The sequence below is a fragment of the Microtus oregoni genome, unplaced genomic scaffold (genome assembly GCF_018167655.1).
Source record: "Microtus oregoni isolate MIOR12 unplaced genomic scaffold, Mior012 000035F_ref0000213, whole genome shotgun sequence".
In the NCBI taxonomy this organism is placed as follows: domain Eukaryota; kingdom Metazoa; phylum Chordata; class Mammalia; order Rodentia; family Cricetidae; genus Microtus; species Microtus oregoni.
The window spans coordinates 21,703,130-21,727,499 of record NW_024543094.1 but is presented as its reverse complement, the minus strand read 5'-3'; the positions used below and the strand labels follow the sequence as shown (position 1 = coordinate 21,727,499).

At 45.9% G+C, this 24,370-nt stretch overlaps 1 protein-coding gene across 2 annotated transcripts in view; it reads left to right on the top strand.

Moving 5' to 3' along the window:
- Fam171a1 (family with sequence similarity 171 member A1) overlaps positions 1-24,370 on the top strand; it is a 116,489-nt gene that overhangs the window by 62,553 nt on the left and 29,566 nt on the right. For both annotated transcript variants that reach the window (XM_041630807.1, XM_041630808.1), the window contains exons 2-4: positions 1,712-1,939; positions 9,944-10,036; positions 21,974-22,132. In XM_041630807.1, coding sequence (XP_041486741.1) covers positions 1,712-1,939; positions 9,944-10,036; positions 21,974-22,132 — 480 coding nt within the window. The remainder of the gene's footprint in view (positions 1-1,711; positions 1,940-9,943; positions 10,037-21,973; positions 22,133-24,370) is intronic.

Below are 24,370 nucleotides of genomic sequence, written 5' to 3'. Positions count from 1 at the left end.
ATCCAGAGAGCCTTGCTCCACATGTTCTATGTCTGTGAGACTCTCTGGTCACATGTATGTTTTTGCTAGTCCCTACCACACTCTCCATTTCAAGTTATCATAAGTCTTTCAGATTGAAGGCAGCTTAACATACACATCAAACAGTGTAGGAGTGTGCCCAGATGGACTTATGTCCACTCCTTTCCTGAGCAAAGAGGTTTTACTGGGGTAGTGGTCTCTTCTGACTTGGCCTCTGTCTGGTCCTGAAATTGATGCCCACCATGAGCCTGGAGCCTGACCCATCACCATCTCCTCTATTGGCTGCTACAGAGTGTCTGAGCCCGGTGTTGATCTGCAGATGATTGTCACACTCAGCCCATTCTCTACCAAGATCTAGAGGTCTCTATAACTAACTTCGGTTTCCACGCACTGCCTAACACCTCTGTGACCTCCCATGGCCTGAATGTGAAGCTCCCAGAGTAACCTGTGCCCTGTTTACCCAGCATCCCCAGATTTCTCACACCCTTTACGTCTTGCAGAACCCACTGTGGTTTCTCCTGGAAGTGTGTGCTTGTCTTGTTTCTCAGCCCCTGCTGGCTCTTCATAGCCATAGCATTTGCTTTGTACTCCTGTGTCTTCTTTACCAGTAGCCCACGGTGTGACAGTTCCAGCCCTAGGGGCAGAGTCAAAGCTCAGTAACTATCTCTTGCCTGCGTAAAGGGAAATCATTTATTCTGTTTTAAGTAGTCTTCCAGTTTTGACCCATGTGCTTTCATCCTCCATAGTATTACAGAGTGGATTTCATCCCTCCTTGTGCATGAATATTCTTGGTCTCTTTATTCTTCCATCCTTTGGGTCTTCCCTTTTTAAAAAGTGTGTGTGTGTCTGTCTGTCTGTCTCTGTATGTGTGTGTGTGTCTCTCTCTGTGTGCCTCTCTCTTTCTTTCTATCTATCTCTAATCTATATCTATCTATCTATATCTATCTATCTATCTATCTATCTGTCTGGGGGGGGGGGTACCTACTGGTAGAAATCTGGTGTCTTCCTTCATCATTGTCCACCTTCTCATTGAGCCTAGAGTTCACTGATATGGTGACCTGGCTGAACAGCAAGCCTAGGAATCCTCCTGCCTCCACCTCCATACAACTGATATTTCAAGCATGCATTGCTGTGCCTGGATTTTTATGCCCAGGCTAGGGATCCAAATTCAAGTCATCATGCTCACACACGGAGCCCTTTACCTGGACATTTCTGGCTGCGACTCAGTCTTGTCTTTGTGATGACCAAACAGTAATCCCAGAATTGTGTTGCTTGTGCTCACCTTCACTGAGACTTTTGCTGAGCCTGCCTACAAGTCTCCCAGCTCACCTTGAGTCTTCTCCAGCCCACTGTTGTCCTTCTGTAGCAGCCTGAGTTCAATAGGAGCTAGTGTCCAACAGTGCAGGAAGGATGAACGAATATCTTTTGTTTCCTAGTGTGATAAAGGGTAGGACTTACTTCCCAAGCAGCGTGTGGGAGCATGCTTCTAAAGAAGATAGGATATTTTATAAGGAAAAAGTATTTTTTTTAATTTTAGAGTTAAAAAATAAACTTTTGTTTTGTGTAAGTTTTAATAATTAAGAAGAAAATGACCCTGGTCAGAATTATTTATAAAAGAATGAAACCCTAGATGTTCTTAGGATATCCCCCCCTTGACCTCCTGTCAGGGTTAATGTGCTTTTTCTCTTTCCAGAAGTGACCTTGAAGGTGCATGTTAGCGACGCCAGCACCCACCAGCCCATCACAGATGCGCTCATTGAGATCTTCGCCAACCAGGTGTCTGTCGCCTCTGGCACGTCTGGGGCAGATGGGGTTGCTTTCATCAAGTTCCAATATAAGCTGGGTAATCAGCTGATTGTCACCGCCACGAAACATGCCTATGTGCCAAACTCTGCCCCGTGGAAGCCCATCCGATTACCGGGTAAGCTGTTTGTCTTTCTCTAAGGCAGACCTCCGGGTCAGAGTGACCAATGAGGAAGTCAGACACGGGGGCACACCTGTGGTGGGAGTCAGGGAAATCTGCACGCCAACTCCTGGAGTCACCCATTCGGGTACCATTATGTGGCGGAATGGCGGGTTGGGGTGAGTATGTGACGCTGTCTGGGACTCAGTTGTCTGCCCATTTCCCTGATGCCCAGCCTCATGCCTATTTGATAAGCAGTCGTGTGAGCTCTGTACTCTCGTGTGTGGCATCCTCTCTGCTTCACCGATGTCATAAACAGTCCTGTGCTCGCTCACCAGAGAGTGAAGGACAGTGGGCTCCATACATGTGTCACTGGCCTTCCTCATTGCTGCAGCAAATACCTGGCCAGGGCAGCTGAAGGAAGGAAGCATTTTAACATACAGTTTGAAGGAAAGTCCATCATGGTGGGGAAGACAGAGCAGCAAGAGCAGGAGGCAGCTGGTCACATTGCATCCAGAGTCTGGAAGCAGGGAGTGAATTGCTTGTGCTCAGTTAGCTTTCTGTGTTATATGCTACCTAAGACCCCAGCCCTCAGAATGTCCCTCTCCATATTCAGGGTGGGTCTTCTCACTTCGGCTAACCTAATATAGATATCGCCTCTTAGACTGTCCAATCTCTTTGGCGATTCTTAGATTCTGTCAAGTTGACAATCAACAATGTCATCACAGGCATCAGAAAATGCAAAGCCCTTTGCACTAGGTTCTATCTAAAGGGAATGTTTGATCTCCCCTTGTAGCATTGGACGTTTTCAGGAGGGGAGTTGTGCAGACAGTATCTGTCTACATCAAAAAGGCAGCTCTTTGAGGTAGGGTCTATGTATATAATTTGCCAAAGTTACAGTCTATAAAGGCTTCAGTCTCAGAAGTGGCAAACACTGAATCTCTATTACAAGGGAAAGAAAAAAATGCAAACTTCCCAGGGTGCTCTAGTCACCACATGTTTATCACCTGGTCAGTATATACCTCTGTTTTAGGTGTGTTTCTTTAAATACGCTGCTGACTAAATGTAGTTGACCTGGTAACATTGTGCTCAAGCCCATAGCACCATGACCTATATCTGAACAATGTTTATCTCTCCTGTTTTCTCCGTAAGGATCATTATAACCTTCTCATATTCAGAACCTTCAGCTTTGTGCATGGGAATAGTGAAATTACAAACAGAAAGCACAAAATGTGAATAGTTGTGAATAAATAGGTATAAAGGAAAGGCATTTCCCAAGGGAGAACACTGAAACAAGAAGGTAGGGTGCTACCCGGTGTGGCCTCTGCGAGGAATGAGCACCATGTGACTCTGTCTGTGGGCACTGTGCACACAGGCACGTACACACAGGGACTGTTGTCTGGGGGTAGAAGGGACTTTTTAGCAAGCATGTCTAGTAGTAAATATGGGACCTGAGAATGGTGAGACTCTAATGGCTTTCATTTAGACATTATTAATATGATTTGAAGAAAGGAAATTGTTTCCATAATATCCATTTTCTTGAATGAGTCCAATATGGGAACAATATAGTTTAATTGAAAGAGTTTTAGATACAGCATAAAAACACCTGGAACCCAGGCCCGCTTTCCACTAGCCCAGCAGGACTTTCAGAGCCTGTGCTGCTAGCTTCTAAAATGGAATTAACTGAATCGTTTCAAAAGACCTTCCCTTTTGCTATTTGCTGACCTTTTCAATATAATAAAGGCAACTCGCTAGCTATCACCTAAAAGAAGTGTAGTCAGACTGTAGCCTGGCCTTAGTGAAACGCAGAGTAAACTGTTGTTTTAGTGTGGGTTCTTAGAACTCGAGTCTAACACTTCTGGTATTCCAAACAATTGAGGAAAAAAAAGGCAGAAGAGCAGGGAGCTCAGAAATAGAATGAAAATTTGAAACTGAGATCCTTTCTGTTCCACATGTGCAGTGTTTTTGTTTATAAGTTGTTCCACATGTGCAGTGTTGTTGTTAGAAGAGTTTGGAATGGATTTCTTTTCTCTTCCTTAGCAATAACTCCTAAGAGATGTGTTAGGTTTTCTCGTTCATGGAACAGTGTAGTAGGAAGCTGTGGGGCTGCGTTCCCATCCAGCAACGCATGGCTAGCTTTACCCAAAATAATTACACAGAAACTATTCTTTTAAACAATGCCTGGCCCATTATCTATAGCCTCTTACTGGCTAACTCTCACATCTTGATTAACCAATATTTACTAATCTGTGTAGCACCACGAGGTGGCTTACCAGAAAAGATCTTAACCTGCATGCATCTTGGAGAGGAGAGGCATAGCTACTGCCTGACTCAGCTTCTTTCTCCCAGCATTCTGTTCTGTCTTCTCTGCCTACCTAATTTTCTGTCCTGTTAAAGGGCCAAGGCAGTTTCTTTATTAACCAATGAAATGAACTCAAAACAGAAGACTCCCACATCAGAAGGGTGTATAAACTAGAGCGAGGGAACTCAGCAAACAGGTCAAACAGGGGTACACCAATTTGTCCATTTACTAAAGATGATCATTCTGCATCGTAGTTCTCCCACTGCTCTGGCAAAGAAGGCTGTGTTCCAGGACAACTGCCTTGGTCTCTGTCCTGGTTAATTAGATTCTTCAAAAAACACCCACCAAATTGCAAGCTCCGTGTCTGTAAATGCACGTGTCCACTGTGGTTACCCACACAAGACAGCCTTCCCGCCATGGCTAGAGAGAAGCTCTGAGACCCTGAGAGCTCTTCATAGTTAATCGTTGCTGAGGAAGAGTGACGTAGCCATCGATGAGCTGAGCGTGCTCCTCTGAGTAACCCCCACCCTCGCTCCTGCAGGCAGCCCTGATTAGACTCAGGAGCTCATACAGCATAACAGATGGAGCAAAGGAAGGAGAGGAACTGGGTGGGAAGAGGAAAGTGGTCAGCAGCAGTGGGGCATCGAAAGGGCGGTGGGGCCTGAAAAGGACCAAAATGCATTCTATGCATGTGTGAAATTATCAAAGAATTCTTAAAATTCAATGTATGTGCCCAGTTACATTATACACTGCCTGAAATCCTTCAGTGGCCTCCAGGAATTCTAAACGGCACACGAGCCTCCTCCCTTAGTGACCTCTCTTTTTTTGTATCTCATGAGTTGGCCAGTCTGGGTTCCCTGGAGGAGTCTGGGCGATGGTATCGCCCTCTCTGCTCTCTGTATGCTATTCTGGATGCTCCTTTTTACCACGCTCATGGAAAAAGCTTCTGTTCTATCTTGAAAATCCCAGGTGAGCTAATTTCACTCTAGGAAGTCTCCCTGTTCCCTAAAGCAGAGCTGAGATGTTCCTATCTCTCTACTTACCAATTTTAAAAAAGGCACTGGCCAGTTTATAATTCGGTCAGTGACAGAGTGTTTGCCTAGCATGTGAGAGAAAGACCCTGGGTTCCATCCTCAGCACTTGTGGCAGAGGACTGAATTCCTCCTTCTTGTGAAGAGCCTTCAGTCAACACCCTCTCAGAGTGAGTAAAAATACCGTGCACTGGGAACTCTGGGCCTTTCTGCCACCTCCCATCCCGCTACAGATTTGGGCCCATAGCCCAGTGCTGCTGCTCCCTGAAGCCCCTGCTGCACATAGCTGACCCATTATAATACATCACTTGTTTCCCTCTGAAAAGTAAAATTTGAGAAGCAGTTCATCCAGGCGGTTTCCCTGGTGATGGAAAGTTCCATGTGAAACAAGTTTTCTAAGCACATTGTCCCAGTCCCCTAGTGTCTTAGTCACTGTTGTACCGCTGTGAAGAGATACAATGGCCGAGGCAACTCTTATAAAAGAAAACATTTAATTGGGGCTTACTTACAGTTTCAGAGGTTTAAGGCATTATCATCGTGATAGGGAGTATGGCGGCAGGTAGGCAAGTGCTGGAGCCGTAGCTAATAGGGCTATGTCCTGATCCACAGGTAGAGAGAGACACTGGGCCTGGTGTGGGCTTTGGAAATCTCAGAGCCGCACACCCAGTGACGCACCACCAACAAGGCCATTCCTCATAATTCTGTCGAGTTTTACTCCCTGGTGACTAAGCATTCAAATATATGAGCCTACGGGGGCATCTTGTTCAAACTACCACACCTAGTTTTTGATAAAGGTGACAGGTGGTCTCAGAGCTCACACCAAGCAACACAGAGGTGGTTGGAGCTATTCAGGGTGCTTCCAGGCTCTGGCAAACTCTGAGAGGGAGCAGAGCATGGAGAGGCATGTGTGGAGGAGGCAGCTTGGTGCAACCTGACTTGTAAGTGAGCTGCCTCGATGGGTTACATTCTCCACAGAAGTCCTGTCCTTTCTTCCTAGCCACCAGGGGCCTAGCCTGTGCTATCTGGGGGTTTAGCTAATAGTTGAGACAGCCTGCAAGGCATCCATAGACGTGTCCGTAAAGGATTGACACAAGTTAGAGACTTGAGCCCTCTCGTCTTTGCTCATTTACGGCCCCACAAGGGTCAGGAAGGACAGAAGAAGAGCTCCTAGCACCCTCTGCTGTTTCTGCTTCCTCTTTTGTTCTGATCTTTACTCCTCCAACTTTGTCTGAACTCTTCTCCCAACTTTGATGTCCCAATAATTGTGATTTTTTTTCTTTTTGTTTTGTTTGGGTTTGGTTTTGTGTTGCAGTGATGAGCATGGAACCCAGGGCTTCCAGAATGCCAGGGAAGTGTTCCATAGTTGAGCTACAGCCAAGTCCTTTTGCTATATTATTTTTGAACCTTAGTGAGTTATGCAATTTGGCCTTGAATTCACTGTGTCATCTAGATAGACCCTGAATTTTCAATCCTCTTGCCTCAACCTCCCAAGTACCAGATAAATTTCAGCTACCCATAAAACACACCATTGTAGAGACTATGGAAATGGTCCAGCCAGTAAAGTACTTGCTGTGCAGGCATGAGGACCTGACTGTCAATCTCCAGCACCGAAGTGAAACACAGGCATACACAGTGTTGTACACTGTAGTCCTGGTGCTGGAGAAGCAGAGGCAGGAGAATCTCTGAGCATGTTGTCCAGTTAGTCTTGACAAATCAGTGAGCTCCAAGTTCAGTGAGAGACTGTCTCAAAAAATGAGGTAGAAAACAATAAAGGAAGACACTGATATTGGCCTCTGACCTCCATGTGCATATAAACACATATGCACCATGAGGTATACATATATTCACATGTACACTACACACAAAGAGCACCATTTAAATAATGCATGCTTTAGAATGCCTGGCTGGCTTAGTTGGTAGATCATGAAACTCTAAAAATGTATCCTTGATGGCTTTGTGCAGTTATCATGTCCCCATTATCTATTTCCAGCACATTCCATCACCCTCTATTAACTGTATCCATTAGCTTTGACTTCCTATTTCCCATCCATTCCAGCTCCTAGCAACTTCTAAATTGCCTTCTGTCTCTGGATTTGCCTGTTCTAAAGATTGTATATAAATAGAATCAGACAGTATGTGGCTTTTTTATGCCTGCCATCCTCTCGGCATGTTTTCAAGGCTGTGATAATTAATTTTATTGTCATCTTGGTCAGATTAGAATTGCCTAGAAAAAGAGCCTCTGGCTATGCCTGTGATATCTTCTAGATTAAATGAGTTGGGAAGAGCGACCTCACCTGTGGATGGAACTATTCCCTGGGCTTGGGTCCTGGACTAAATTAAAAGGAGAAAGCACCCTGAGCAGGAACGCTCATAGCCCCGTGCTCCCGGACTGTGTGGCCTGCTCTCAAGTTCCCACTACCGTAGCCACCCTGCCTTCATGGACTGTACCCTCCAACCGTGAACCCAAATAAACGCTTCCTTCCTTAAGTTGCTTTGGTCCAGTATTATCACTCAACAAGGCAAGCAACTAATACACAGGCCATCCTTCTTGTGGCACGTCGGTATTGCATGCCTTTCTATTAATGAGCAATATTCATTCGTATGTACATGCCAAGCTTCATCTATTTCTCAGTCGACAGATGTTGATTTGGGCTCATTCCACTTTTGTTTGCTGTTGTGGACAGTGGCTGTGTGAACATACATACACAAGTTTTTGCACAAACATGCCTCAGTGCTTTTGAGTTTGTACCTAGCAGTGAAATTGCTGGTCATTGTGTGTTGAGTATCTGAGGAACTGTCAGGCCATTTTCCATAGCACCGAAGTGTGTTCTTAGATTTGTCATGGCACTCGTCCCCTTCTGCTTGTCCTCTGTTTCCTACGGGTCATGGTCCTCTTATAATGAGTGATTCTGAAGGCACAGCCCACGTTTATGTGCTCTGTTCATGATATAGCATAGTCCTGGATCAGAGCCACAGCTAAATGTTGACTAGAGGGGAGGGCAGATGCACACCAGCAGTTTGGGGAGGGGGGAGATGCTTGTGGAAAGCCAGAACTACAAAATCATTAGAATCTTTAACACTTGATCTAAGTTTTGATATTTTCATAGAAAGTTGAGTTACTTCCTGCAGTCATAGTGAAGACCCATAATTCAAGTGTGTGTGCTTCCCTGGGAATTCCAAGACAATCTCAGTTACATACTGAAATGATGCCTCAAATATACATACATACATACATACTTACTTACTTACTTACATACTTACATGGGGAGAAAGCCCAGTCAGTAAAGAGCTTGCTGTGGCAATAGTTGCTCACTAAGTTACCCAGGTTGGCAACTCACTTTGTTCCCTTGCTATACCTATATACAAATCTGAGATCTCAGCCCCCGCCTCTCAGCTGGGGGATATTTGGAAAGTTATTTCCGTATCTATAAACCTTTTTCCTTCCCTGAAGAGCACACACTTGAATAATTCCTACTTCTTAGAGTTGTTTTAATGCTTAGCTAAAGTATCCAAATCAGTAAACTTAGAGCTACATCTGACCTGTCAGTAAGAGCCTGAAAATGTTAGTTTACAGTGGAATTATTTGCATGGTTTTTTTCCCCTCAAGTTCAAAATGCCTGAAAAGAGGAGGATTTCTCATGCCTCAGGTTTAAGAAGAAACACAGTCTGTCCGGAAGAGAAGCATAGCAGCAGTAGCGTGTGAGGACCAACCACATTGTGTCCATGGTCAGAAAGCAGAAGACAGACCGGAAATGCTCAAGGCCTGTCCCCAGTCACACACTTCCTGTAACTCCACCTCCTAAACATTCCACAACCTTTCAAAACAGTGCCACCAGCGGGGGACAGTGTTCAAGGTCATTTCACAACCAAATCACAACACGCATCTGCCCTGAAACATGTTGACCTTGTGAATCAAAGTTAAAAGTCCAAATATTAGTATAATTTGTGTTGTGTTATTACTTCTAAGTTTGGGGAGGGACAGTCTGAACATACTGCATATGTGATCCCAAGTACATATTTTATAATTTTTCTAATGCTAATACCTAACATTACATATGCATGTGTATATGTATACCCATATATTCTAGGCATAATAACTTTTAATATACTCCAGTGTCAAGAGGCCTTACTTCACTAAGATCTCTTACAAAGGAAATGAGAAGATAATCCAGTCATACTAACAGGCTTGAATTTGTTCCCTGGCACTCATGTAAAAAATATAAAAATAAAAAATAAAAACCAATGAATGGTGGTGCGCAATTGTAATCCCTGCCTTGAGGATGTCAGGACAGGCAGATCCCCGAGGCTTGCAAGCCAGCCAGTCTGTTCTCATCAGGTCCCAGGGAGAGATCCTGTCCCAAAAAACAAGGTGGAGAGCCTGAGGAACGAACCATGCTGAAAGTTGACCTCTGACCTTTACACATTCATGCACACATTTGTACATGTGTTCCCCTCTCACACACACACACCCAAAACAAAAAAAAGAACTCAAGATGACCATGGCAAGACAGTAATTATCACAAGACTATTACAAGACTGGCATTTTGAATGTGTCTCACTCATCTTTAGAAAAATCAATATTGTTGATTGGTTTGAAATAAGAAAGTAGGAAGAATGCCGGGTACCCAGAAAGTCAGAGTGAGTCTTTGAACTGAACTGAGCTCCCTTATGTCCATTTTGTTCTTACAGTGTTTTCCTCTCTGAGCCTTGGCCTGCTTCCTGAACGCTCTGCCACTTTGATGGTCTATGAAGATGTTGTCCAGATAGTATCAGGATTCCAAGGTACGTTTCATATTTAAAAAGAAAAACAATACTAACACTTGGGCCAAACACTAACATTTAATAGTCTTATTGGATGGTGGCAAGAGTAAATTTATCCATAGCTCAGATGCAGTGTTTGTTGTCCCCCTGAGGAGTCTGCATTTCAAGCATATTATAAGTTGGCTGTAAAATTACTTCTCTCAGAGCAATCCTTTAAGTTTATGTGGGAAAAGAAAGGGGCCTCCCTGCTCTGTTCCCCATCATCTCTATCCTAAGATTGCTCATCTTATTTGGGTCGCTGTCCCCATCTATGTGGCCTAGACAGTCACAAAGGTGGTAAGTGTGTGGGTATGGCTTTTTCTTCCTTGCCTCCTATTTTTTTCTGTGTGTTTCGTGTGTGTGAACCCTCACCCTCACCCACTTGGCTCTTAAGATATGTTAACACTGAAGGTTCCAGGCATTTGCCCTCTTCTCATCAGTAACGGGATTCAAGTTGAGAATAAGCCTCACACAAAATATCTCTTTGTGTTGAGATCATTTTATTCCACCACAGGCTAGAGAATTGTCATATTTCCTGGTGCTGCTGAGTGTTCTATAAGGTTTATTTGCTGGGGTGCTTACATCTGGGCCTGATTATCCTAGGGTTCAGTGCTACAGGTTCATATAAAAATGTATGGGCTGGAAATATGGCTCGGCAGTTAGTACAGTGGACCAGCACATACTTCCCAGCACCCACATCAGGCAGCTCACAACTGCCTGTAACTGTTGTTCCACGAGATCCAACCCCACCCTCTTCTGGCCTCGTGGGCGCCAACACACACAAGTATATACACCCACACAGACACATATACACATAAATAAAAGATTTTATTAATTATCTGTTTACTTAAAATGTATTACAACTGAACATATGTAGACCTCTATTGCCATTATTCCCTCACAGAACTTTTACATTCCTCTTCCAATGTACTGGGTAAGATTTAAAGGCTATGTAGCATCTATCTCTGAACTATGCAAAAGTGCTCTGCTATTTTTTGTGAGAGACTAGGACCTCTCAGGACTTTTGGTATTCCAAGCGGTGCCCCACATATATGCAGAGACCAGTGCCCATCATTCTCTATCACACAGATCTATGTAGCATTAGAAATGAAGTATGTTCATTTGTTCCTTCATTAGCAGGGACAGGCAGGGAGATACAAAGAGTTTCATATACAGCTACTGGCTTTAGAGGATGAATTTGAAAAGTAAAGGAAGTATCTGGCAGCATCTATGACTTAGGCTTGGGAGAGATAACGGAAACAGAGGTGCGGATTTTGGCGTAAAGTTCTTGTTTTCTTTTCTTTTTCGTAAGAGACAACAGTGCTAGGCTTCAGTCTTCCCTCATCACTCAATGGCCTAAGTCCATGGCCCACGGACTTACAGTCCATCTTTCCTTAGCTTTGCTACAGTCAGAGTCACTTACAGCCTCCATATTGCCCGACCCCAAAGACATCAGTTACCACTTCATCCTCTTGATACCACTGTGTTCAACAGAGGCAGCAGGTTAGTCACCTGCTTTAAAACTGCTGTTTTTCAAGCCAGGCAGTAGTGGCTCACGCCTTTAATCTCAGCACTCGGAAGGCAGAGACGGATCTCTGTGAGTTCGAGGCCAGACTGGTCTACAGAGCAAGTTCCAGGACTGCCTCTTACGTTCCTTACTGCCAACCACAAGCCTTGCTTGGCACCAGGCTCTCTGCTCTTGTAACTCTGAGGAGGCTTTTGAAGAATCCCAGAGTCCCTGTCACACACAGTCTGTAGAAGTCACCTCCCTTTGCACAATTTTGTGTGGCCTTCATCTTCCCTTCTTAGGCCTCCAGGAGTCAAAAACCAGTTACGAGAAGCCTGGCTTTACTGCCTGAGTCAGCTTCACCATCACAGTTCCTGGGCCTGCACACACCTGTGTTCTTTTCTGCTGCCCACATGTTGCCCATCTGTGCTCCCAGGACCCTGGTGGGTCTCTACAGGTGCCTCCTGCCAGCATGCTGGTGTGCAGCCATTGCATTAGAATTGGAGCTGATGTCAGTCATGAAGCTACACCTCATGCCTTGACTGTCTCTTTCCCCATGTGTCACACACTGAACTGTTGACTTAGTCTTCGTGAGGCCAAGCTCTAGTCCTTTCTCTTCCAGGTTGCCATCTCACTCATCCTCACTAAGCCATCCCACAGGCCACTGTGGTCCAGCCTCAGTCTCCTTACTTAGTGTTCATCTGCATGGACTACGTTAATAGCCCAGCTAAGTTTGTTCTGCTCCTTCCTATCTGAGCCATCTCACTCCATCTTCCATTCTGACTTTAAACTCTCCTTGGACAGCAAGGCCAGCCTACAAACCACATTCTCTGGGCCTTCCTGTATCTCCATTGGAGATACAAGTCACACCTCCTGCCTTGCCATCCAACTTAGTTGGTAAGGACCTGGAATAGTATGACCTCACCCCTCCTGGCCATGGCTCGTAGGTTTGGAATGAACACCCAACACAAAGTTACTAAGCCATAGAGGGGTAAGTGAATTGCAGATGAATGGTCATGAAATGTAGGCTAGGTCAGGGCTATGGACAGGCCACCTGTGAGTTCAAGGAAGGAAGCAGAAGCACAGGAAGCAATTTAGTAGGAGGTCAGAATGAAGTCCACTGGACAAGGGGCTAGTGTAGTCATGGCAATGACTAGTTTTAGTGTGCAAATGAGCCCCACACACTTCTGCCTACTCACCCTACAGCTGCTGAGCATGGGTAGCACCAGCCCCTGAACCTTCAGGGTCTTCTGGCTCCCATCCTCCAATGGCAGTAAGTTTCTCTCTTTCCCTTTCATCCTTGTGAACAACCCTCTAACCTGGGAGTCCTTAGTCTTTTAAATGGCATCATCCCCTTTTCCACCATGTTTACTGATGTTCCGTCTTAGTTACTTTTTGTGCTGTAACCAACACCTAACAGAAACAACTTAAAGGAGGAAGGGTTTAGTTTGGCTCACAGTTTAAGAGGATACAGTCCATGATGGTAGGGAAGATGTGGCAGCTGAAGCTGGTGTCTCTGCTTATTACATCTTGGCAGACTAGTGATCAGAGCACTTAGACACAGACTGGGTCTAACTCTAAAGTCCCAACCCAGGGACCTGCTTCCTGCAGGTAGATCCAACCTCATAAAGGGTCCCCAATCCCTCAAAACAGTGCCACAAGCTATAGACCACTGTGTGTGCAACATTTAGCAGTAATATGTACTCTTTGTCATTAACTAAGCTGTTGTATCATCATCTTAGTTTCCTCAAGCCCAGGCCCTGTGCCTGCTTCTTGACAGGTACCCAATGAGCCATTGAATAATCAAGTAAACAGAAATGAATCCATCTGTTCTTTGTTCTTCCTTTGTAGCAGGTTCCCCACGATTGGAGCTGGGGATACAGTTAACATACAGATACACACACACACACACACACACACACACACCCTGGGGGAGGGAGAACTGAATCCTGCAACTAATCAGAAGCGATCTCAGAGCAATTCCTTCCTTTCTGTAGTTTCATGCCCATACCGGCTTCCTGACATTACAGATATTTGGTTAATTTGAAAACTTATCCTACTTCATGAGCTTGAAAGGTTTAATTATACTATTTCTTATCTCAATAGAGTCAAGGCAGTATTAACAATGCATCATTTCATTTGATTCCAAGATTTTTCCTGACTGGAAGGAAGGTCATATGTAGTTGAATAAATGGGAATTTTTGCCATCATTTGCTAAATCAGTTCCATTCTGCAAAATCAATATGATCCCAAATTTATGAATGAAACATAATGTTTTTTAGCCTCCGACTGGTCACATTTTGTTACATATGTCATTTTTCAATGGATCTAAATTCCTGCCTGCTCATACAGCACTATAAGCTGGATGCTCATAAGCTTAGTGTTCAGATGGCATGTTGCGCCAGCCCGTCCTGGAAAGGTTCCCCAAGCTTGACAGTAGTTCACGTAGGAAATGCCACACCACCAACTATGTCCAAAGTCACATGATGCTGCATTGTGTTAGGTGGCATTAAAGGAAAAGCTCAGAAAGAATAAAGGTCACTAGGAGAGATGGATACCAGGGGCCAGGGGGGAAAGAGGCCATTGTTCCCTGACCTGTGCATGAAACTTAACTTGAAGGTTTACACAATTACATCCAAATAAAACACATTGATGAGAACTTTTCTAAAAATAAAAAATATTATCCCTTCTCTGTAGATAGACTAGAAGGCAGTAATGCGAATTTTAACCCTATACACTGATAAAGTAATTCTCATGGAATTAGACAGAGTAATGAGCATGCCTGCAAAACATGAGCTACACAGTAAATACATGCTTCTAATAAGGGTGTCATGAGCAGTCACAGTCCTTGCATTTTAAAAGTGAGGCAAGTGATCATGCTGAGTGTTACTGTGACTCTGTGAAAAAGCCTTATGACAGTGAGAGAATGGGGGGGGGGGCACTGAGTGACTGGGAGACACTGAGTGACTAGGGGCACCGAGTGACGGTGGGCACTGGGTGACTGGGGGCACTGAGTTACTGGCAAGCTAGGGGGATTTCCCTGAGAACAGGCTGTGGCTGAAAATGTGTTACTTGTAAAATGCTGGCAAATTTCTTCCAGAGTTGTCATCAAGACTGATAAAAGGATGAAAAGAGAGAACATCGTGATTGTTTTCTTAGAGAGTTTGTGTGCATCGCTGAAGAACCAGTTAGTTGAAATCTCCTGGGGAGGGGTTTAGGAGAGAATCCAGAAGTGAATCCCAAGATGCTGAGAGATGAAGGGCCTGGAGAGTTAGCTCAGAGGGTAAAGCCCTTGCTACACACACCTGATCGCTTAAGTTGGGACCTCCAGAGCTCATGTAAGAGACTGGCACAGTAACGTGCGGCTGCAGTCCCAGCACTCCTGCTGGGAATGTGGGAGATGGGCTGGAGGCTCTCAGAAGCTTGTAGGGTAGGCAGCCTGCATTGGTAGCAGGAAATGACAGGATCCTGTCTCAAATGAACAAGGTTGAAGATGAGAACTTAACACCCAGGGTTGTCCTTTGACCTTCTCCACATACACACAGAGACACCTATATAATCTCCCAACCTCCACATGCGCACACTGACATCCGTGTAATCCCCTGACCTCCACATGCACACACAGACACCAGTGTAATCCTCTGACCTCCACATGCACACACAGACACCCGTGTAATCCTCTGACCTCCACATGCACACACTGACACCCGTGTAATCCTGACCTCCACATGCACACACTGACACCCATGTAATCCTGACCTCCACATGCACACACTGACACCCATGTAATCCTGACCTCCACATGCACACACAGACACCCGTGTAATCCCCTGACCTCCACATGCACACACTGACACCCGTGTACTCCTGACCTCCACATGCACACACTGACACCCGTGTAATCCTGACCTCCACATGCACACACTGACACCCCTGTAATCCCCTGACCTCCACATGCACACACTGACACCCGTGTAATCCCCTGACCTCCACATGCACACACTGACACCCGTGTACTCCTGACCTCCACATGCACACACTGACACCCGTGTAATCCTGACCTCCACATGCACACACTGACACCCCTGTAATCCCCTGACCTCCACATGCACACACTGACACCCGTGTAATCCCCTGACCTCCACATGCACACACTGACACCCGTGTAATCCCCTGACCTCCACATGCACACACTGACACCCGTGTAATCCCCTGACCTCCACATGCACACACTGACACCCGTGTAATCCCCTGACCTCCACATGCACACACTGACACCCGTGTACTCCTGACCTCCACATGCACACACTGACACCCGTGTAATCCCCTGACCTCCACATGCACACAGACACCCGTGTAATCCCCTGACCTCTACATGCACACACTGACACCCATGTAATCCTGACCTCCACATGCACAATGTGGTGTGTGTATGCCTATGATCACACTCACAAACACATAGTTTTTAAAGCTACTAGGAAATTATGGAGACCAGACTGGAGACCTATCCTGCCATTCCCACAATCCCCCCCCCCAGAAGTTTCAAGTTCCCTGGACAGTCCCTTTATTTCCCCCAGGTGTTCTGTGCAACATAAAGCCCCTCCTACCCCACATACACCCTCCTTTCAGGAATCTTCTCGTTTCTTGTTTCAGAGGGAAAGAAAATACATGTTTCAGGGAATGACATCTTCAGTTGTCTTCTTATTCCTTCTCCGATGTGTGATGATAGCATCCCTTCCCACTGCTTCTCTGTCCTTCCATGAGTGCCTTCCCATCCCCAGTGTGTCCTGCTGCCCCTTCGGCACCCTCCCTCCATTTATGTGCCGAATCCTCTGTCAGCGTTCTCTTCGGCCTTTCTTGCCTCTCGCTGTTACTCAAGGTGTTGACCTTTGAAAAGAAACCCTTTTCATACCCCTTTTCCTTCAAGTTGTTCCCTTTCCTTCCCAACCTTTGGAAAAGTCACCCCTCGCCTCACGCATGGCCGCACACATGCTGTTAAGCTCCTCTAACCTTGACCTCACGCTGCTCTCCACAATGCTCTTGTTCTGCTCCAGACCTGAGGTCCTCAGATCCGCTCCTGGCCAATCACTGTCCTGCCTGACTTCACCCAGGCATCCCGACACCACCTGTTTCTTCCTAGCCCCTTGTTTCTCAAGCAGCTACCTTCTCTGCCTGCCCCTGTGTTCGCTTCTTCTCAGCTTCTGTCGTGCAGTCTTATTTCCCTGCCTACTTCCTCTTCCAAAAGTGGCTTTCCACTCTAGTCATGGTTGACATTGTCAATGTAGTCTCCCGTTTCTGGGTTGACCCCTGGTGCCACCACCTTGGTTTTTGTTTCCCCCTTGAACTTTTTAGCAGCGGGCCCATCCTTAAACTCTTACTATCCCTGGACATTCTTCATGGTTTTGAGCTGGAGGCACCATGCCTTTCACGAGTCTCCTCTATCCCCACAACCAGAGCCTGTGCTTGGCTCACATATGCTTCCTCAACCTTCCCATTTGTGATATCTTGTGTGTTCCTCAGCCTTCCCATATGTGATATCTTGCAGGTTCCTCAGCCTTCCTATGTGTGATACTTTGCATGCCTGCATTTTCCTGTCTGTCGCCTGGTCTCATCTGTCCCTTCACAGCAGCCCTCCAGACAAGGACCACCTAGGAAACTTCCTTGCTAGACAGTCAGCCCCTCATTATTAAAGTTGATCTTGTTATTTTTGTCATCTCCCTCTTATTCTGGGATGTGTGACATTATGATAATCAAGCCATTTCACTCTCTGCCTCCTTTGCTCTTGAGTTCCAGGAATATAAGAGTTTTGTTCTTTTCTTGTTTATAGTATATCTTGTGTCTACTATACATGAGCCTCTTCATATGAGTTGCTTAAACTATGAAGATTTATAGAATATAGAGATATAGAGTAAGAGGTTCTCCACTGTGGTAATTTCACATACCCTAGGACACTTGGCAACTTCTGGGGTCTTTGGAATTGTCACATCTTGGGGACCTCAACTGGCATCTGATGGGTAGAAATCAGGCATGTCATTCAATATGTTAATATGCACAGGGCAACTCCCAACAGAGAACTTCTGGATGCTAGGTGTTAATGGACCTAATCTAGTTTCAGTAAAGTCATAGCATTGTTGAAACATAGTGAGTTGTTTGGTGTAGCTCGCCACATTCAGTTCCATAGGTATTACTGATAGCAAAAAAACACTGAGTGCTCTTTTTCTCATTGTGCCTCTGATGAAGACGTACAAACATTCATATAAATGAGACTCAAGACCATAAGAGAAATACAAACAGACCATAAAGCTTGAGATGAATGGAGAGAGGTTATGTAAAAGTAGTGGACTTTGAGATGCATTTGAATGATACATAAAGTATGGAGACAGGGGCAAGAGGGAGTTCCGGGCATGGGACAAGTATGACCACATGCATAGAAACAGTCAGCCCCACAGTCCTGTTTAGCCAGATGATGGAGGCGGGTTGGTCATAAATAGAGCATCTATTTTGAGATAGACATTGTGACAGGAAGGAATGCCGAACATAAGTTTTCTACATTTTCCAAGCACACTGCTCTTAGCCAAGTTACTTAACCTCTTTAATTTCTTCACCCCAAAGAGCACGGTGGAATTCCTTCTTCCCAATCCCATTGTTTATAAGTTCTAAAGATTGAATTGTGCCTCTCTGTTGTAGGAGAAGATGAAGTCGTTTGAGTTTATCTTGATCTACTTATTTTTAGTGTTTGTCATGATACATTTGCTAAGTGGTGTAGACTGATGTCTCCTGAGCAGGAAAAGCCCATGGTCAGAATGGCATCTCTGAACAGTCAATGTGCCCATAGATGGAATGGAAAAGGAGGTTAAGACTGAAGCAGGGGGATAGTTTGGAGACCTTGAGACAAAAGGTGGTGCATAGGTCTTATTGTGTAGAGGAAGAAGGGAGAAGGGAGGAAATGTTAACAAAGGAAGAGTAGCTAATCTTGGCACTAGAGTGATTGTGTAAGATGTAAGGAAGGGAAAGTGATGTTGACTTGGGTCAAAACTGGGGGTTGGAGAGAACATAGGTTCATTAAATGAGAGACAGTAGATGCTGGTCCTAGAAAGCCAGATAGGTGTCTGGTAGAACTATCTAGAAGACAGAGGGAGATGCAAGTGAGGAGCTTAGACAAGATCCCGGGACTGGAAAGGGCTATGGCTGTGAAGGGGAGCCACTAAGAAGAGGTGATGGATAGCAACCCTCCGGGAGCTGCTTCATCTAGAGCCAGCGGGAGGAAGAAAGGATTGACATGAGAACTTGCAAATGAGGATTTGCAGAGTCTGGAAAGAATCAGAGGTCAAGTATGAATGCCAAGAAAGAGGGGACTGTGGGTGAGGCTGATAAACACTGTGGCCCATTGTGAAGAGGTCAGGGGATGCAGGCCGAGAAGTGGACCTTGCCGTGTTGGGTTGTGGGTGAAAGCCATATCACTGAACGCAGAATGGAAGAAGACAGGCATTCATATACGGAGAGAACACAGTGAAAGTCATGTGTGATTGTGACTTTCTTTTTGAGATAGGGAAGACACAGGAATGTTTATTGCTGAAGGAGGAATCACCAGTGGACAAAGAGATTGTTGGCAAAGGCAGGAACAGTTGGTAAAGGTTCACCATGGCATAAACAAGAAAGCAGAATTTAGGATAGGGTTTGACCTTGGACGAAAAGAGGAGAAGGGGAAAAAATAGATTTAGAAGTTTGGAAAGAAAAGAGTAGGTGATCTGCTGCTTTTGGTAAGTCGGGATATGGGCATTTGAAAAAGAGGATGGGCCTTAAGTCTAAAGAGAAGAGAAGTTCCAAGCAGCTGCTGCTGAATTTAGAGGCAACCAGTGATGTTGGGCTTTCCCACTCCCTTCCTGCTCCCAGACAATGACATGAAGTCTTAGCAACTCTAAAGAAAGGCAGGCTAAAGAGCACAGCATCTTCGCCCAGCCCCACACACGCCCACTTGGACCTTGTTTACACTGTGGCCTGGTACAGCCTATATATACCCTCAGATGTCTTCTGGCCATTTCGCTGATCCTAGGTTTTGCCTAGACTTGTCCATAGTCCTCTGCCTGTACTTGAGAGTGTGTGGCTCCCTCAGCGGGTGACATCTATGTCTCGCCAGTCACAGCAGGCGTCAGTTCAGCTGGACCTGCCACTTCCTGCCCTGCCATAACCCTAGGTGTGCCTACCTTCCAGCTAGCACAGATGGCCATGATTGTCTGGTGACAGCCCAGGTTCTCCAGTACAAAGAAAGGAAATGGTGAGAGGTGACATGAGAGGTGAGGCAGAGAGAGAGAGAGAGAGAGAGGCAGAGAGAATCTCCATCAGAGTGCATGCGGTACACAGGCCCCTCTTGAAAATGGAAAGGGATGGGAGAATGAGTTTTAAGGAGGGACCAAAGCCCCTGAACCTTGGTCTGTGGTTCTGTGCATCCTATGGCAGTTCTCTAAGCCCTTGTTGGATGTACGTCCTGAGTCCAGTGTGAACCTCCACCTGCCTTTTAGCAGCCTCTCTCTTGTCTAAGTAATTTTCCATTCCTCACTGCCAGAGGCCCCTGCACATAAATCTCAACTTTCCCATCTCATCAAAGTTATGCAGGGCTCCAGAGGGACACGTAAACCCAGCCCTGTTCTCAGATACCTGACCTGGATTCCACCTTCTCCCTTTGCTCTCATGAAGTCCAGCGCCCTCTTGGCCCTTTCTTGTTTAGATACGCCATACTTTCTTTCAGATTAGCTGGGTTCTTTGCTCTTCCTGATTGTGGCATGTAGGTGCCCACCCGGTGACACACTTCCTGAACATCAGCAGCCGCATCAGCCATTATTGGGGAAAATAATCCTGTCGATTATTTTCGAGATGAGGAGATGAAAACGGAGATGTTGACTTTTCACCTCAGAGAGCTCAGCGGAAGTGGAGAACAAAAGAGGCAGTCAGGCTGTCCAGCCAAGTGGGTAAAGGGGTGAGAGCAAACAGCTCCCATGGGGCCCATAGCACCTGTGGGCTCCCTGAGGGATTTGGATTCGGTGTGGACCAAGGAGAGAGCAGGGTTTGGAAGACTGAACTAAGGGATGGTGGCGTAAGGGTCCCTGGAGGCTGGCACTCTGTTTTACAAATGAAGACAGGGTCTGGGTAGCCTGGCATTTGCCTGACAGATTAGTGTGAGAGGTGACCAAAGAGAGGGAGCAGCGGCTTTGAGCCCTGCCTCCCTTGGCTTTGGGACTGAACCTGTGTTTTCCTGGCCTGTGAGCAGGTAGAAGAAGCATGTAATGTTCTACCACCTTAGCCATACACAGACAAGTGTAGCCCGGAGAGCCTGCCCACATAGTGGCTGTCAGCCTTACTGTAGGAAGACAGTCTTAGTGTTATCAATTCTCTGAGCTCTGAAACTCCCATATCACAGAAAATTTCTAGGGAAGTTACCACTTCCCATCCTAGAAGTTCAAAGGGAATGACTTTACAGACTTGGTCTCTGGGTGAGGTTGGCATTCTAGGACCTCTGTGCATTGTGAGAAGGGATGGAAGGAGCCCGGAACTGAGCACAGCAGAGTGAAGTCAACTCAAGCTGGGATATGTAATTTTAATTTTAAGGACATCTTTGCCAAGTTTGTACAAAATTATTTCTCCTTCATGTCTGGTAACCATCACCACAATATTAGGCAAAAACAGAGATCATCATAGCATCTGGAGAGAGGTAAGCTGTAAGTGACACCACAAGCTTGGGTCAGTCCAGTGGCCACACAGAGGGATGGAGTTGGGGGAGGGAGGACCACTTTGCACCTTTGCCAAATCTGATACATCATCTGTGTCCAGAAGGAAACACTCCAGAGCCCATGTCACCCGGCAGCTTCCTCAGGAAGAAAACCGTTCATCTTGGGCGGTGGGGGCTCTTGTTTTCGTTTCTTTCCAGGACTGCACATTGCACCCCCTTGTTGCTTCAGTTTGGTCGGTGGCATTAAATCAGATGTTTTCAGGAAGTTAGAGGAAGGTTTTGTAGATGTATCAAAGCATACCCCTTGCATTGCTTGTGTGAAGAGATTAATTGCCGTTTCCCTATGTCGTTTACTGAGACTCTCCCAAAATGTTACCCTATCCATAGCCAAATACCGCGCAGTGGAAAAGACTGGTCGCAAATAGAACTTGGGGAAAGCTTTTTGTTCAAAACCTAAATAACATCCTGTGTCAAAACAAATGTGACAATGGGCTATTATTTCTCGCCCCATAATAGCATGTTGTCACATCCCTGTGTCCTGGTGAATGAGGGATGGATGGCACGCCATGTGGGAAGGAGCAGGGGCGGGGGAAGAATGTTGGAGCCCTGGAGAAGCCTTTCATGGCTTGCCATTTTCTGAAACGGAAACGGCTCCTTGGGGAGGTAACTCAGAGGTTGATCCCTGCAGGTGCCCGGACACAGCCTCGCGTTCATTTCCAGAGAAGGGCCTTGAGGTTGCCCGAGAACACCAGCTACAGCGACCTCACCGCCTTCCTCACCGCCGCCAGCTCCCCATCCGAGGTAGACAGCTTTCCTTATTTGCGAGGACTGGATGGAAATGGAACAGGTAATTGGAGTCTCCTCTCTTTCGGGGTGGACCTTACTATTTCTCTGTGAGTTTTTGGATATGGCAAGAGGTGCTCACATTAAATGGAGAGGGAGCAGGGCCTTGATCACAGGTTCTGGGTTGGTATTGTTCCTTCTACCATCTGAAGGAGGTATTCAGTCTGCACCATTGTTGGCTTCCTCATTGAGCCCTTCAGCAGTTGCCAAGAGCCTGAAGCACTTTCCCTGGGCTTGCCTGTGTTGGACTTAATATTTCAGCTCAATTGAAATTGTAAATTTTTTTAAAGTACAAGATCAGAAACAAAGGATTTCTGCCCCTCTGATCTCTACCTAGTCCACTTAACTCCTGAATGCTGGTGCCACAATGTCTCATTCAGTTGTACAGCAAGAGACACCGGCCCCACCCTCTCATTCGCCATGTGCCCAGCTGGGAGGGGAAGGGTTGGTTCCAGTGACATCTAGAGATGAGCGAGTGACATTCCATGCTCCGCTATAGATGGGACACTGAGGTATGAACATTGTCTGCTATTTCTGGCTGTGGCCATCAGCTTTCACCCACGTCTTCCTCTCTGCTTCTGGATGCTCACCCTCCTTTCCTTTCAAAGGGGATTTGGGAAAGTCCCCAGTGGAGGCTTTCCATAGTGAAGCATGATTAATAACAGCTCAGAGACTGAAATTAGGGTTCAGCCTGAAGATCTGAAAAGCAAAGCAGCCAACCACTGGCTCTTAACTCAACCCCAGTCCAAAATGGCGATCCTGCCTCCAGGAATCTCAGAATAAGACTGTGTCTGAGAGCTGTCTCCTCCCATTTTATAATCCTCTCTAGGGCTGGGATTAAAGGTGTGAACCACCAGGATTAAAGTCATGCACTGTCTGGTTTCTATGGCAACTAGTGTAGCTACTGGGATTTTTTTTTATTTATTTATTAAAAATTTCTGCCTCCTCCCCACCACCGCCTTCCATTTCCCTCCCCCTCCTCCAATCAAGTCCCCCTCCCTCGTCAGCCCGAAGAGCAATCAGGGTTCCCTGCCCTGTGGGAAGTCCAAGGACCACCCACCTCCATCCAGGTCTAGTAAGGTGAGCATCCAAACTGCCTAGGCTCCCACAAAGCCAGTATGTGCAGTAGGATCTAGCTACTGGGATTAAAGGCATGTGTTACCACTGCCTGGTCTGTAAGGCTGACCAGTGGGGCTGTTTTACACCCTGAACTTCAGGCAAGCTTTGTTTATTAAAATACAGTTGAAATACCACTACACCACAGACCGCCAGAGAGGAGCCAGGCTTTGAAGTTGACTTAGAATCTTCTTGATGATCACACTAAATCAGCTCTGTCACCATTACTTCTCTGACTAGACACAGGACTTACAAGATCAGAGAAACCAAGAGTCACCAGACAGAAGAAAAGTGATAATTCCTTATCAGAGAAGGACCAAAGCTGCACCTTTCTCCTCTTGAGTGACAGCATGGTCCTCAGACCTCCAGCTACTGCAGGAAAGGTTCCAGATTTTGGAATTCTGAATCCATCCATCCATCCATCAATGTCTATCTATCTATCTCTCCCTCTCCGTCTCCCTCTCCGTCTCCGTCTCCCTCTCCCTCTCCGTCTCCGTCTCCCTCTCCCTCTCCCTCTCCCCCCTCTCTCCTGTGCCTCTTTATCACCCTTTATGTTTAGACATAGCATGAAATTGAAAAGTAGACCTAGTGTTAGGTATATTACAGTCCCCAGGGATGCTTTGATTAAAACTCGGTTTTCCAAGATTTTGCATGAACTGGTGATTCTAGAAAGACTTGTAAACCTTAAACGTCTCATTCGTTCTTGTAGCTTGTGAATAAATTCCTAGTTGGAGGAAAGGTACTTGGTAACTAGTTGCTTTTCCTCCATCTTTGATTCTTGTTTTGAGAAATGTTTCTTCCTTTAGTTACTGAGGACTGATCACATGATTAGAATGCCAGTCATTTGCCATCACACAGATGTGTAGTGATCATCTATAGTAAACTTTCTTGGGGGAAACATATCGATTCCGGATCCTGGAGACTTCTAGCCTGAGGTCCTCATAGGCTGCACTGAGGAAAGGTAGCATAGTCAAAAACACAGCAAAGAGGAGCAGCCTCACTCGGGGCTCGTTCACGCTCTGTGTCCCTCTTCCAGTAGTGCTAGAATAAACTATGAAACTTGAGAAGCCCAGCTAATGAAGAAAACAAAAGCACAGGACTATTGATTTTTTTAGAAGCATGTTTT